Raw genomic sequence first — 17325 nt, 5'->3', positions numbered from 1 at the left:
ACGGGAGGAACCTCTGGGTGGTAAACGGGTTCAGGAAAGGTCTCCCGGAGCTTGAAGGACGCAGTCAAGGTGATGCGCAGAGGCGGGGCCGGCAGGGCGAGGCGCAGAGGCGGGGCCGGCAGGGCGAGGCGCAGAGGCGGGACCGGCAGGGCGAGGCGCAGAGGCGGGGCCGGCAGGGCGAGGCGCAGAGGCGGGCCCGGCAGGGCGAGGCGCAGAGGCGGGGCCGGCAGAGCGAGGAGTCTGGGCACGCTCACCGGGGCCTGGCGAACCAAACGAGTCCTCCTTCTCCTCCTCCTGCGGCGGCGCGTCACAGGGCTAGACACACTCGCTGGGCTGGACAACTCACTCACTTGAAGAGGAGATGCAGCACTCACTTGAAGAGGAGATGCAGCGCTCACTTGAAGAGGAGATGCAGCGCTCACTTGAAGAGGAGATGCAGCGCTCACTTGAAGAGGAGATGCAGCGCTCACTTGAAGAGGAGATGCAGCGCTCACTTGAAGAGGAGATGCAGCGCTCACTTGAAGAGGAGATTCAGCGCTCACTTGAAGAGGAGATTCAGCGCTCACTTGAAGAGGAGATTCACTCACTTGACTCGATTTGGACCTGGACACACTTGACTCACTTGATTTGGACCAGGACACACTTGACTCACTTGATTTGGACCTGGACACACTTGACTCACTTGATTTGGACCTGGACACACTTGACTCACTTGATTTGGACCTGGACACACTTGACTCACTTGACTCAGCCGTTGACTCACTTGACTCGGCCGTTGACTCACTTGACTCGGCCGTTGACTCACTTGACTCGGCCGTTGACTCACTTGACTCGGCCGCTGACTCACTTGACTCGGCCGCTGACTCACTTGACTCGGCCGTTGACTCACTTGACTCGGCTGGCACGCGCTCAGTGGAAAACTCTTGAGGCAGGAATGCAACGGAGCTCACGTGAAGTGTTAGAACAACAGGATTCACATGTCGCGTGGATTCGGGGGACTCCTCACCAAGTGCTGGTTCAACTGGGCTTTTATGTAGCGCAAACTCGGCGGAGCACGTGTGAAGCGCTGGTTCACCGGGAGACTCTAGATGCGTGGATTCAGTGGGTACCTTGTAAAATGCCGAATCGTCGGGTCCTCTGTGAAGCAAAAGTTCCAAAAAATCCACCGTAAAAAGCGAACCGCTCATGGAAAGGGCCAGACCAATATATTGGGAAAGAGTCCAGCTTGGACTCGGAAACGGTATATCAGAGCCGAGCGGTTCAGACAGTCCTCCCCGAAAGAATATCATTAAACAAAAATCATCCAAGTAGGACTGATGAGAGAGCTTCAAAAAATCCATCACAAAAACCTTTAGAGGACGTTCTCCTTGGCGGAGGCATACGATCTGTGCTGTGGGATCCATTGCAAGGTCCGTGTTCCTCTCAGCCGCTGGATCAGTAGTGGCTCAGTATTCTGTCATGAAACTGCACATGGAACAAGGACAGGGGTGATCCAAATGCAGGCTTTATTAAAGAGGAGAATCCAGAGACCGGTACAAGGAAACAGGCAGGGGTCAAAACCAGGTAAGCAGTCCAGATCAGCAATAAAACAATGCAGGGATTAGACAAACGGGAAGACCAGATACAGGCAGAGAGTCCAGGAACCATGAAACTAAGGAAACTAGCTAGGAAAACACTCGAAGCAGTCAGACATACACAAACAATACTGAGCACCGAACAAAGGGGAAACTCGGGCTTAAGACAGGTGAACTAAACAAGATGATAAAACACAGGTGCATGAAATAAACCATAATCAGTCCAGGGTAAAACATGAATGAAACAATAAACTAGGAAGGAGTGCCCCCCAGAGGCTCAAGCGGGCACTCCAGCCGCAGATCATCACAACATGTTGAAATGCTTTTTCGATAGAACACTGACCAGTTTCCTTGTCTTGGATTGTAGCTTCTGTGCTTGGGACGCATTTGTTCTGTTTAAATGTGGTCATAAACATACTACAAATAGGAATTGATCTATTGAGTTCTCTGCGCCCATAACACTGACCACAGATCAATCTCAGTAGAGCTAAAACAAGACAGAATCTACACAGCCTTATGGATTTCTTAGTTTATATCTTGATCTTTTACACGTTCTGGTCTTAACTATATTATTTTACCCAGAATAAGATTTCTCAGGAAGTTTTTAGATAAGTTATAGTAGCAAAAAAGACTATATAAATTTATACAATTATTGTACAGCATAACATTGACGATTTGGTCTTGGAAAATTTGATAAGAAATCTATGACTTCATATTTAATTTAACTTCTGATTGCAGACTTTGAAATTTTGGCAATTCTAAGCACTTTTTGTAACATTGTTGAGATCTCAGAACGTCTATGAGACACGTGAGCTATAGGATTTGAGAAACACAAGCTGGTGACAAAAATGTTGCTCTCCATTTTATTGTTTAAGAGAAACTGAAATATTAAAGGGCTCTCATTTTTGATGTTTCTCTTCTTTGAGTACTTTCTCTTTTCAGCATACTAATTAGTGTTTGAATAGTTGCATCTTGGGTATTTAAATGAGATTCTGCAAGTTTGGACACAGAGGACTGGAAAAGCGCTCTGCATTGTAAACGATCTTCGTCTGTCCCACTTGGGGTGGTTGGTTCATCTTTCCAAAGCATCCCTTTATCTTATCTTCCTTTATTATACTTGTTTATTTTTAATGTGCCCATGGGCTCTTTAGAGGCTTCTATAAGAAACCCATTTTACGATTAAAGTAGATCATGAATAACACCATTGTTAGCCACACTGTAGATTTTACAAGAAGTCTCTCATATGATCCAAAGGGACTTTCCATGCAGTATTTATTTATTGGTGGTATTTTTATTTGATAATTTAAGTATTATGCCTAGGATGATAAATGGATAGTGCAACATCTTTTGGCAGTGTGAATCACATTCAATTTCAACTGAAATTTGTGGGCAATAAGGTCCTAAGCAATAATGTGGGCAATAAGGACAATAATTGTCTATTGTCAATTGCAAATGTATGAAGCACACCTTATTCAAATCAAGCTTTCTGTTGGTCAACACAGTGAATTTACATGACCAACTTTAACCTGTTCAAATTTGCATTGGGGACATCCTTCGCCCTCACATGACATTCCTGATCATGTGGATTCCTATTGAAATGACTGGATTTCGGCTGTGAAATTTTGAATAACAGTACTGCATATTTTGCAATTGACTGCACTTTTAGCCAAGAATAATGAGCTTGAAAGGCATGTCTGACTGTGCCCAGTTATGTTGATAAACTGTACACCCATTACACACAAGCATAGTCCTATATGCATGGCCGCTCATGGTGAAAGAGGGAGGAAGTATGTAGCTTCCACTCATTTATTGTACCCTTACTCCTACATTACTCCAGACCACTAGACCTTTGACCTATGATCTCAGTTGATGAACGTGGAGAATGTGTCAGTATGTTTTTTGTGTTTGTATTTTAATCTTAATGGTTTTTGCCCAGCACTGAGCCAAAAGCAACTACGGTCTCTGAAATGAATTTGATGGTCACTTGGTGGCATTTCGTAGTTTTGTGACTTGTTTCTTACAATCGGATATTAAAATTGAAAATAATATAGAATATAGAAATATAGAAAATAATAATATTTGGGTTTTTTTCTTAAAGGTTTGACTATACATGAATTGCTCCAAGATAACTCATATTTTTTTTAAAAAAATCAACTTGGCACTCAACATAAAACAAAAGTTGTAAATTTGTATTGTCAACCAATATAGGTTTGTCAATGGCTCATATCTAAAGAGCAGGGTGGCTGATATAATATAGAAATATATGTGATCAAATTTACTGATATAAAATTATTCACTTGTTTTTTTTGTTTTTTGTATTATCTAAGGTTGTTTTGAAATCTACAGTAAGACTGGATCCTGTTTTTTTTTTCTCCCTAAATTGACAGCAACTTGTGCAGAAAGACAGTGTGAAATGTCAGTCCAAAGTTAACATATGCTAACTAGAATAGGTTTAGATGTTGTATGTGATAGGTGGCACGTATGAGAATTCAGCAAATAGCCGTCATAATATCCAGACTCTGTTTCACAGTTGCCCTGTCAGTTCTAGCCACGAACCAGCTCATCTTGCAAAAGGCAGCACAGAGTAGGTGACAGTTTGTCAGTGTGTATCCTCTCACACTGTCAGCCTCTCACTGAATCTGTTTATGGCTACATCCACCGAGTGCTCACACCATACTCTATTACAGCTGGAGTGCAAAACATCCCAACAAATGCTAACTCAAACAAGTTTGTTCAAAGACTATAGATATAGAAAGACGGTTCACTCCTACTTCTTATGAATGGGAGAAACTGTAATGTGCAATATGGTGAAATATGCCCCGCCTTCTAAATAAAAGAGCCAATTGCTGATCGGAAAAGTCATTGCATCACTACAGCTGTCGTTAGAAGCTCTGGTTACTAAGATTCGCTTAGGACTGCAAATGCATATTGGCTGGTCTAGCCTAAAAAAAAACATGCTTTTTTTAATGCTACTTGACCATAAGAAACAACATTTATGGGACAGTCCATGTCAAATTTCGTTGCTGATATGTTATTTAAATTTCAGTTTGGCAAACAGTTTTTGAGATTTCAGGATTCCTCCATTCAAATGGATATGACTTGGTCTTGGATGACTGAAATAGCTGCCCGAAGGCGTTGCGAATATGGCCCGCCAAGTGAACAGACATTTCTTGAAATGGACTTTGGTTTGTTCAATGTGTGTCTGTGTAGAATGCATATGGCATATGGGACGGGGCACCCTATGGGACTCTTGATCTTTGGAGCCTCCACGTGTGGCTCCTGGATGGGACGAAGCAGGTTTGAGTACCTACCACCAGCGGTGGCGGCAACCATCACTTCCTCTAGAGCGTGGTCCACGAGACACGAAGTGGAACCTCTTTCGTCAACTGGTGCTCTTCTCACCCAGAATACCCCCGGAGATGTTCGATCAGTGTCAGGCTTTCCTTCCTTCAAGATGGGTTGGAGCGAAGACTGTCTCCCTCCACCCTCAAGGTCTATGTCGCCGCTATTGCCGCACACCATGACCCAGTCGAAGAGAAGTCTGTGGGGAAGCATGACCTGATCGTCGGGTTCCTTAGAGGATCGAGGAGACTGAATCCTCCTTGCCCTCCTCTCGTACCCTCTTGGGACCTCTCAGTGGTCTTAACTGCCCTGCAGAGTGCTCCCTTTGAGCCTTTGCAATCAGTGGAGCTTAAGTTCCTGTCAATGAAGACAGCGCTCCTGGTTTCATTAGCCTCCATCAAGAGGGTAGGGGACCTGCACGCATTCTCGGTTGACGAAGCGTGCCTGGAATTTGGGTCGGCCTACTCTCACTTGATCCAAGGATTTGAGTCCAAGGTTCCTGCTACCACTCCCGATGGTCAACCTGCAAGTGCTGCCCCTAGAGCAGGCAGACCCAGCCTGGGCACTGATCTGTCCAGTACGTGCTCTCCGCATCTATGTAGACAGAATGCAGTGTTTCAGGACCTCAGACCATCTCTTTGTCTGTTATGGTGGGAACCTGAAGGGAACGCCTCTCTCAAAGCAAAGGGTGTCTCACTGGATAGTGGACGTAATTGCTTTGGCATACCAGAAGCAAGGTCAACCGTGCCCCCTTGGTGTGACTGCCCACTCCACCCGGAGTGTGGCGTCCTCTTGAGCTCTAGCGCATGGCACCTCGCTAGCAGACATCTGCAGAGCGACACCCAACACATTCGCCAGATTCTACAATCTCCGAGTGGAGCCAGTGTCCTCTCGTGTACTCGCTTCAACCAGCTAGTCCCGGACCCGCTCAGGTGTCTTCGCTTGATTCCTGTGCTAAATAGGAGTCCTTCGTCCGTGCCAGTCTCACGACAAGGATCTCAGATATACGCAGGGCACTGGAAGAGAGCAAGAAGGTGGAGTGATTAGACTGGTATCCCCACTCGTCGTCATCCGTGACAACGAAAGGGAACTGAGTAGGGAACGGAGACGATCCGTCTTCCTGCCACTTTCTTCCTGTCTTCCTGTTCAATCTCGACTCCTCAGTGAAGAAATATATCTGCATGTTGTCGGCATCCTCCTTTATACCCACAAGGTAAAGCGGAGATATGCTAATTCCACAGACCCATGGCATTTCTTTGCCATTGGCTTGTTTTGTATACTCGAAATCGATAGGCTTTCTAAGCGTAATTCCATTCGACGTCATCCGATGGAGCATCTCCGTTTCCCTACTCAGGGAACAAGGGTTATCCGTAAACGAGACGTTCACATGTGTCTGCCCTGGGTTCTCAGAATTGTCAAAATAAAAGTCCCACCAACGACACTTAACGAGGCTAAGGAAAAAACTTGTTAGCCAATGCTGATAATTAAAAATGGCAAATATTGACAGATAATATTGGCCTTGGTGATATATCGGTGGACCTCTAGTCAATTTTTTTTTTTTTTTTTTTGCATTTTATTTTTTTCAAATAACTGTTGTTATGATTGGCTTACCTCTGCGTATTTTTAATAATATGGTTTTGGTTTAGGGTTATTTGCATGTAAATATGCATAATTTACAGTTACTACTACAGTAAAAAAGTAAAATAACATGACTCTATTCTTTATTGTTTTTAGTTGATTATTCATTTTTTGTTTAATGAGGTGTGTAGTTTTTTTGTTTGTTTTGTTTTTTTATGTTTGCCTGTAAAGCGCTTTGAGAAATAAACTTTTAAAGGCGCTATATAAAATAAATGTATTTTTATTATTATTATTCTATAAGTGTAGTATATTTTGAGTGAATGGTTCGCTAATGGTTCGAGACTCATTCGACCCATTTCCCTCTTAGTGAAGCGTCTGAGCTGATTCACCCACACAGTATCAAACCCATGAGTTCTCAGAATGACTTTTGTGTTAATCTTTGATGGCACATCCATCATCTACACACACACTCATTCATACACCTACACTTGCACCTTTTTTGTGCCATGCTTCGTGACACACAGCTCAAACCCTCCATTTCTGAGCAGTTTCTAATGCCTCCTTTTGCCTGATGCCTGAATTTTAGATGCAAATTATTTACCCAAGAGCTCTCAACTTGCTAATAATAGCGGATTCAATATTCCTGACCTAGGCTAGATGGTTAGTTGTTTACATTAGTCGAGCAATAGAGTTGATGTCTAAACACAGCTATGTGTAGATTCCTAAGCTGTCCGTTCTAGTTTTAGTGACATACCAATATAAACATTTTGGGTGATACTGATACATATAATGGACTACAATTATTCTATTATTCTTTTTTCTAAATAAAAGAATAATAGCACACTAAAGATTAAAATGAATAATTAAAATGTTAATGAATTTAGCTGGCATCACAACATAATAATGTACAGTTTAAAAATAATGTCTTTTAATTTAAAGACATTTCAATTTTTATATTTTATTGTAAAAGATTAACCTTGAGCATACAATTAAATATCCAATACTGGGCTGATAAATAAAAAAATAAAAAAAATATTGACGAATAATTGATAAGGTACAGATCATTTGTGCATCTCTAATTTTACTGTTTTAAGTCTGTTTTGAACTGTTTAAAGTATCATAATATAAATTATTCAAAAGAAAAAGGCATAATTTAAATAATATATCAAACTTGTTTAATAAAACATTTTTTAAAAAAAGACCTTCATGTGCATTTAAAAAAAAATATTGAGGAAGTTATTACTTTTTTCCAGTTAAATCTCTGGCAAAAATAACTATATACTCTAATATAAAATGATTCATTTTGAAAGTCTGCCCCCACCCAGCTTGATTGAAAGTTTGTTTTTCAAAAGTGAACTGACATTGTTAAGACAACATCTTTCACGACTCATTTAGCGCTTAATAACTGAGCTAAATGCACTGTTGTGCTGTGTGTCTTATGAAGGGACATCATTTTAAGAGGCCCTTTGGCTTTTTTGGTGTTAGAGACTCTGACGTGTTTTGTCGCCTTCGTCGTGGGAGACGTGAAAGGCATGCTGGGAAGGTAATGCACTTTTAATGGGCTGGTGCAGAGCCTTGCAGCTGTGACGGCCCATGTCTGATTGATTACACGTCTCCCGGGGGCCGGCAGGAGTGACGCAGCAGCTGCAATTCATCGCTGAAGAACCAGTCGTGATTCAGCAGAACCCCGCACTGGTATTCACGCAGTCGTGCTCATAGGGGAGGTGTTATTGTCTCTCCTAGTGATTCATTTTTACATAGATTAATTTTTAATCTCGGGACATGGATAGAAACGTGGCACTTTTATTGAATCAGGTACTGAATACTGAGGATGCAGATGATGATTTTCTGATATATCATATCTGATGCTCATGAAACATCAAATCCTGTGGAGACAATCGGATATGATTGTAATTATTATAGGGTTAATAAGACAATATTATATGTGTGTATATATACATTAGTGTTCAAAAGTTTGGAGTAAGATTCATTCAATTATATAAAAAGTCACAGTTAAGACATTTATAGCAAAATATTTCTATTTCAAATAAATTATGTTATTTTAACGTTTATATTCATCAAACATATTCATATTTCAATATTGATAATAATAAGAAATGTTTCTTGAGCACCAAATCAGCTTATTAGAATGCGCGCAATGTGACGTCAGAGTGACGTCTTTTCCAAACTGAAATCTGATATTATTTTAGTCTTATATCTGATATTTAACAGTTGAGATGCACTCACCACTGTAAAAAAAAAAAAAATTCTTTTGTCAAATCAATTTAGATAATTTCTTTAGTTCAGATAACATAATATTTTGAGTTTCTGGTGATTAAATTAATCTCCTTCATTGTATTAACTTTTCCATTTCAATGAACTTACAATTTCAAGGCAACCAGGTTACTTATTTTTTTAAGTTAAACCAACAATATTTTTTTATTATGAACAGCTGTTCAATTTCTCATTAATGCAATTATGTAATCAACCAATCACATGGCAGGTGCTTCAATGCATTTAGGGGTGTGGTCCTCGTCAAGACAATCTCCTGAACTCCAAGCTGAATAAAGAGGGCCAAGTATGATTTCATGTTGACTAATTTACACAACAGTAGACCTACATGAAGTCAAGAGAGCATTTGCAAACTCAATTATGTGCTTATTCTCTGTGAGGTCAGAGTGAGTCTCTCATGGTATCTTGTTCACTATAGTCAAGGTGATTGACTTGGAATATTGACTGCACCCACTCACTAATTCATTTACAAGGACTCATTAATCCAATTAAACCTGGGCCACTCTCACATTCACTATGTATTACATGACATCATTTCCTCTGGGCTTCTGCATAAGCTAACAAGGTCTTGTAAATAAGATAAGATTGTTTGACATGTTGCTACTTTAAGAGGAAGCAATACAGTTTTATCTGAGCTCCTGAAAATGTTATTTGCATTTTAATGTGCGCTACACATGCTGTTTTTTTCTGTTAAAGCTGCAATACGTAGATTTTTCAGGTTAAAATTTATCCAAAATACATATTAGAGAAAATACTTAACAATGTCCTTCTGATATGTATCCTTGTTTTCGCATGGGTCCAGTTGCAGTCTCTTTTTTTCTGTAGCCACTCCGAAGTCTTTTGCATTTTACAGCAGGTGAATCTGTTGTCACAGGTGATTGTAGTTTGAACTTTCTGGATCCGCCATAAAATTGATACGTTTATTTATATCAAGTGCTGTGAGAAAAGGCTATAAATCTCCACCTCCAACATCCTCACGCGCAATATAGCCGACTAGCCGAGACTCCTTCTTTATGTGTACCGATGTGACGTAATGACGCAAAGACATGCTCGAATCTCTGTGGAATCACTGGAATTAAAAAAATGATTACAAGCTTACCGCTTTGAATCGAGCTACGGCAAGCAGATAGTTTTGAACATTTATTAATTGTGGCACAATTATTTATCTCTATAGTGTTGATATGGCAACTAGTAAATACACTAAGTTTCACATGTGTGGAAAGTTTTAAACCATGTGTGTTACAACTAGCCCAGCGTTAGTTTGTGCCCCCCTCACCATTATTTTTGCAGCAAATGCGGTTTCACAAACCTCTATTTCAAAACGGATGATGCAAACGTGCCAATTTCTCCGCCTTTGGGAGTCTAACTGTGAAATACAGACATACATAAAGACAGACGCTTTCTTATTCCTGTCGGCAGCGATCTGAGGGGATCCGTTGACAGCTTTTATTTCATGGCACCATCTCGGCTGACCTTGGCTCATCTCAAAGTCCTTGTCCTTCCAGACTGACAATTTAGAGGTGCTGTCTCAAAAATGACCCGGGACGTCTGCAAACCGTCATCATTAACGTAAACCAAACATCACCTTGGGAAAGGAGGGGCTGTTTTTTTTTCAGTCTGTTGGCTCAAGGGCTTAAAGCACACGTGGCTAATATCTCCATGTCAAGTTTGATTTTCTCTGTATGGTTCTCACAGTTGTGATGAGATTTAAATATCATTTTCAGTTCAGGTTGCCATGGTGACTGAAGCAGGGTCTCTGTATGTGCCAGTTACCATGCAGTGGTTTGTTAGAAAAGAAGTACAAATGCCACTGCATGGTATCTAAAAATTGCAGCGAGTTGTACCTCCCATTTTCAGGCTTTACTCGTTTTGTGGCCTCTCGATTTGTCTTGTTCTTGTAGTTTTTACTCTGCTGACCTCACATCTGTTGTCTGGGAAAATGTGCTTGCGTCTATTTGCCTCCTAGCGCAGGTGGGCATGACCCACAAATGGACTTTCTTCCTACACAAACTCACACACACGGTTGCTTTCATTGAAAATCTGTTGTGGATCACAGACTTTCTCACAGGTGCTGTGATGACGTTGCAGTGACTACTGCACACACACATAAAAGCGTTGTGTTCATTGATTGAGACATCATGAACTGTATTGATTGAGAAGTCTGAAAGCTCAGCGGTTGAATTTTCTCGACTGGCTGTGTTAAACAATAATGAGATGAATATTACAGGAACAGGTTTATAACCTCTCGCCTGTTGAACAGGTTGCAGATATAATGAACCAAATGGAAATTATTTGCAAAAATGTTCATTAACTTATTGTCGAAATCAAGTCTTATAATGGATAATAATTGAATTACATTGAGAAGTGAGGCAGTTTTGATGTGTGTGTGTGTGTGTGTGTGTGTGAGAGAGAGAGAGAGAGAGAGAGAGAGAGAGAGAGAGATTGTAATGCTCATTTCCATCATTTGATCAATTTTATGAATAACTGCTGCCATGATCTGTGAAAATGCACAAATATGTCTCATGAATAAAATTCAATTTAATGCCAGCTTTCCAGCACTAATAGCAGTTTTTGTGTGTGTGTGGTTTAATATTCTTTAAAGAGCATTATTAAAGGGATAGTTCACCCAAAACCTTTATGAATTTTTGGTGACACTTTATTTTGCAGTGCTGTTTCTCATGTACATACTATGTACATATTATAGTTATTATAACTACAATAACTGGGTAACTAGGTAGTAACCCTGAATCTACAACTAAACTTAACCCATGTTTTTACCTTATTAACCACTTTCTTCGGCAAGAACACTGTACGTACATGTACTGTAAGTGCACATACTGTAAAAAAAAAGGGCATCTGAATTTTTTTCTTCTGCTGGATACAAAAGATATTTTGAACAATGTCGAAAGAGAATCAGTTGATGCGCCCTATTGACTTCCATAGTAGGCTATGGAAAAAAAAAAATCATATGGAAGTCAATGGGGCGCATCAACTGATTGGTTACCCACATTCTTCATAATATCTTCTTTTGTATTCAACAGAAGAAAGACGTTAATACATGTTTGGAACAACTTGAGGGTGATTAAATGATGACAGAGCTCGTTTTACCACTCTCCCAGAGTTAACATGTTGAGTTTTACCGTTTTTGAATGTATTCAGTCGATTTTTTTTTTATATTTAGAAGAATATCAGTAAACAGACAGTTTCTGGTCTCATTGACTTCCATAGTATATATTTTTTCCTACTATGGAAGTCAATGAGACTAGAAACTGTCTGGTTACTGATATTCTTCTAAATATAATAAAAAAAAAATCGACTGAATGGATTCGAAAACGGCAAAACTCAACTGTTTAACTCTGAGATGAGCCTATTTCCAAAAAAAAGTGGAGTATGCCTTTAAGTATATTCTTTTAGCTTATGTGTTTCCATAATAAGTAGGCTACTCACAGGACAGTCCAAGTATGCTAAATCAAATTGTTATTTTACCACACAGAATGGTGTCAACTTTTTAATGAATTCAACTCTTTTTCTCTGATGTGTTTTGTTTACAAAAATAACAGATTTTTTTTTATTATTTTTTTTTTTTTTAGGAAAACATTTTAGCCATCTTTCAAAATCCCGTGAATCTATTGAGCCTTGTATTAGGCTGAAGTGATGTAGAGAGCTGTTTTACTTAGCTGCTTACTTTGTGGTACACATTTAGATTTACTTAGACTTGTAGCCTTCAAAATCAGTGCTGTCTCTTTAAATAGCATTGATCAAAAGCTATTTAGACGTGGTTTAGGTTGCTTGTGAAAAGGCTTGATTTGATCCAATGCTTATGAAAGACAGACAGCTCTTAATGAAAAGATTATGAAAAAGGATCAATGATGCGCTGTATCATGGTCAATGTGGTTGTGTTGGCGAGACGTTTAGATTAGCATGTGATTCAGACTTCCTCTCACCCAAGGGGGCTCAAATCTCATTTCAGATACTTTATCGCCTCAATGTCTTGTGCGGTGGGATGAGGTTCAGTCGCAGTACCCCAAGGACAAGATGAGAGAGTGACAATTTTGACACCTTGACAATCACACACACACACACACACACACACATATTCATGGACTCTTATCTCTTGAGAGAAAATGTGTCCGTGTCCATTTGCATTTAGCACTGTGACAGTTTCCTAAGAATGAAAGTGTCGGCTTATGTCAAATGCCTGAACACTGGGGAATAATTCTGGAATTTGAATGATAGGTCAAATAAATTTCAGCTTGTGCAAGTTATTATTTTCAGACCTAAACCTTTTATGCTCTTTTGTCTTTCATTTGTTGGAAAAATAGATACTCATCACATTATTGTTTGAGCTAATGTTGCTCTTTTGGGCTGGTTGCCTCACATGTACTGTAATAATACAATCCTTTTTAAAGGAGCGTCTCACCCATTTCAACATTAATCTTTATTGAAAGTGGATCATATATGTAGTCGAAATGTAAAATAATTTTTCGATTTGGTGCCCTCTTGACCGAGAAAAGACAGAAAATAACCCAGAGGCGCATTTATATGTAAGACAACAACTCCCACAATGCACCACATTGCACAGATCACTCTTCCGTCTACAAGGCTAACGTTAGCTGCCACCAGAGTTTGAAATTCATTTCACACAAAATTTCTAGTTAGTTGGCTGTGGCGAGGAAGACGATTGAGGGCGAGGGACGTAAGAGGACGGCGTGAGGCCGGTGGCATGAGTGATAATGAAAGACCTGTGAGACGCACGCCGGGTCTCGCGTTTCTCACGGAGGAGCGAAAGCATAAAACAGAAAGCGACGACTGCAGCGCGAGAGAGAAACAGGCCTGATTTTATGTTGTGTTTTGTTTCTGTTGTGTGTAACGGTAAAGCAGTCGTCAATGAGTGGCTGCTGGCTTATACTTTCGTTTTGTATTTGTTAATTTTTCTATTAAAATGTTTAAATCTTCGCCGGTTCCCGCCTCCTTCTTCCCACAGCAACAAACCCTGTTAACGTTACATTGGCAAACTCATTAGTGAACTACTTCTCGTTTGTATTCATTTCTATATGGTGAATTACTGCATGATACCTGGATGTTCAGTCAGGCGAAACTAGGATGGTTCGCATCACAACACAATTGTCTGTGTGCTCGTCTGATTCAGAGATTTCGTTCAGGAGAAATTGCCATCGTTGAAATTCTCTGCAGCAGACGGACTCTATGTGTCCGTAGTTAACAGCGAGAGCACCTGCACAGCAGTCCGCCTCAGCTCGAGCCAGTCCGGGCTCCTCGACTGCAACAGGCAGCCGCCTCCTGTTCCTCCATCAGCCTCAGATGCTCTTCACTATACTGCAACTCGTAAAGATAGCCACGAACATCGGATTCGAGCAGCAGAATTTCAAAATCCTCTTCTTTCATATCATGTTTAGTTTCTTCCGTCATTATCATACTCCCTATCTCCACAGCGCTTGTTAGCTTAGCTTCCAAACAAGATGGCGGATATTGATTCCGTGTCTGCAAGTGAAGTCCCACCCACTGATCTGTAATAGGCCTGTAGGGTGAGTGGGTCCCACACCCTGGAATAATAATGAGCTAATGTTTGTAGTCTCTACACTTTTAAATGAAATGTGACCTCCTGCTTATTATGACACAAAATGACGATTTTTACTTCACAATAAGCAGGAAGTAAAACACTTAAATCCTTATTTCTCCCATCTCAGAGAAAAATAAGGGAATAAACCATGGCCATTCAAAAATATGACTGGGTTTCTAAAGATGCAAAGCTTAATGCAAATGGGTGAAGTGTCCCTTTAATGATAGCAAAGTTCATTATGTTCTTTAAGTTCATTAAAAGTTCAGGAATGCACTGGCATGATAATCAGATTATAATTAATTCCCGTCTATCCTTTGTCCTGCAGAGAACCATGAGCACTGTGGAGGAGGAGCCGGACCACATGATACCATGAAGAGAAGCCTGCAGGTCCTGCCCCACCAGCTGCTGAGTAAGTCTCATGTTAATAAAGCCTTTTAATACTGATAAGCCATTTATAGTGTTTTTAAAAACTCTGTTCCTTCATGGCGGTTGAGAAAAAACGATAATGTCCAAGCAACTACTGTATGTGGAATCCTCATATGATTAATTTCAAAATATATTTATTGACATTTTCTGCAGATACAACAACAAAAACGCGGTAAACCACAGTTCAGTATTTTTCCCTCACTCCCCACCCCTAGCATCCCAAGGACAACCACCAAACAAATACCCTATAACAACAATACTATATATATAATAATATACTGTAAGTATAATAGTTGAAGGGTCACTCCACCTCTGGAAAGATGAATGCGTATTTAAAATGGGTCATTTATGTAGAATAAATGTGAAATTATTTTTGAATTTGGAGCTTTCTAGACTGAGAAAAGATTTTTTTTGTATTTTTTGGCTTATGTGGATGAAAGACAACAACTCCCAGAATGCACTTACTTCGCTGCCCTAGGAGGCCACGCCTACTGGTAACAACGCATTAGTTAAACAACAAGTCTAAACTACTAGTGATTCTCCGTGATGAGTCTGCCCGAAAATTTGTTTCGAGATCGTCCAAAATGTCCGGGATTCGGCTTTTGCGTTCTGATAATGGTATCAATGTAATTTAACAAAAGCTAACATGTTTTGTGCTAGGTTTTTAGAGACCTTTTTAAAGAGAAACTGATTTGTTCAAGCTTTAACCACAGGGATTTCTTTTATCCTTATGAAGCAGGAGATGCATGTTTCCACTTAAATAGAATAAGCCTCCTGGCCAATAGGGTGGTTAAAGCAACAACCTCTTGTATGTATGAGGCCAAATTAGGCTTAAAAAGGAATTTCAAACTAAGCTGTCGAAGGGTTTGGAGTGACTAATATATTAACTTTTTTTTTTTTAGTGCCACATATTTTAAACCAAATCTCTGTGAGTATGATTGGCTGAATACTGTCCACATCTATTGCAAGTGTTGTTTCTGTCTGGGTATATTTTGGCTAGTCTGGCATTGATGTATAATTGTATATACTTATACAGTTATATACTTCTAACATTGCTTCATTTATTAAACACAGTATAAATGAGTATTTATAGATGAGTGGTCTTTATCATTTCTGTGGATCAGACAGCAGAAAGAAATCCGGCTAATTTAACCATTTTAAAAATCCCATCGGCACATCCCATCGATGTTATCTTGGTGTGTTATTTTGGCTCTTGACTCAGAAAACTTGCAGAATATTAGCATTGGTGACACGCGCTTGATATCAGTCTGGCTGAGATCCAACACGAAAGTGTGAAATGTATCAGGAACATGAGGTCGGAAAGAGACTTTCTCTCTGTAGAACAACTTTAAAAAGAGATTTCATCACAGAAAATTCTGTTTGACTCCATGCTCACAAAAATCCAACATGAGTGTTATGAAAAGGTCTGATATCCATCAAAAAGTTTCAATGAAACATATTTTTAAGGCTGTGTGTTTTAGCGATTTTTTTTAAAGTGATCTCAATAGAGTTAGTGTCTAGGGAAAAAGTGTTTTCAGTGCTTGGAGAGATTCAGGTCATTTTTTTATTTGAATTCAGTGTTTCTGAGGCTGTCTGATCTGAGAATGTAGACACTGAAGACTACGGTGGTTCTGGTCCTCTGCAGGTGACTTTGAAATCTCCATATATGTGAACTGTTTAGTAATCGTACATCTATCATACAATCGTAAAGTCATCAGCTAAAGTATTTGTGTAAATAATGGGTCCCTTTTACCCAGTGGTGGAATGTAACGAAGTACAAATACTTTGTTACTTTACTTAAGTACATTTTTCACGTATCTTTACTTTACTTAAGTAGAATAAATAGTGCATACTTTTTACTTTTACTTTGTTACATTTTGCAGCAATTATTTTACTTTCTACTCCACTACATTTCTACAACTTCTGTTACTTTTTCATTACATTTTCTGATCAGTTTTTCCCCTTCCAAAATGTAATCTGACCGTCCGTTCGTTGCACGTTTGTCTCACCAGTGACATTTGGTTGCCATAGATACATCAACTAAATGCGTCTCACACGCAGTGTGTTTATCGTGCAATTTATACGCGAAAATTTGTTTTTAAGTGCATAGGAAACACACCGTGTGTATACGTTTCGTTAGGATTATGGCAAGCCAAGAGGTTCATAATTATACCATAAATGAATCGCGTTTACTGCCAAACATAGTTATTAACATAAGTTAGTATATGGTTTATATTGCCTAATTGCAAGCTTGTTTCAGAAATGGTGACAACAATTTTTTTCCATCATTATTGAACATCATTATAGGAGTCTTAGTTTGAATGAATTAGAATTAAATGTTTTATCAATCATTAGAAAATAGTCATTAAGAGAATCAATTGTTATGCAAGTACTTTTACTTTTAATGCTTAAAGTACATTTAAAATCAGGTACTTTTTACTTTTTAAGTATGGTTGTCATTGTGTTACTTCTACTTTTACTAAAGTAAATATTTATCTGATTATTTGTACTTTTACTTAAGTACTGAGATTCAGT

At 39.5% G+C, this 17325-nt stretch overlaps 1 protein-coding gene across 2 annotated transcripts in view; it reads left to right on the top strand.

The window, feature by feature from the left end:
* tmem108 (transmembrane protein 108) overlaps nucleotides 1-17325 on the top strand; it is a 67653-nt gene that overhangs the window by 34220 nt on the left and 16108 nt on the right. For both annotated transcript variants that reach the window (XM_039666663.2, XM_039666664.2), the window contains exon 2: nucleotides 14690-14773. In XM_039666663.2, coding sequence (XP_039522597.2) covers nucleotides 14734-14773 — 40 coding nt within the window. In that variant the 5' untranslated portion in view covers nucleotides 14690-14733. The remainder of the gene's footprint in view (nucleotides 1-14689; nucleotides 14774-17325) is intronic.

This window comes from Pimephales promelas, chromosome 22 (assembly GCF_988280905.1).
Source record: "Pimephales promelas chromosome 22, fPimPro1.hap1.1, whole genome shotgun sequence".
NCBI lineage: Eukaryota > Metazoa > Chordata > Actinopteri > Cypriniformes > Leuciscidae > Pimephales > Pimephales promelas.
Note: the sequence above shows the minus strand (reverse complement) of the source record. Positions and strands in the feature narration are given on the sequence as shown.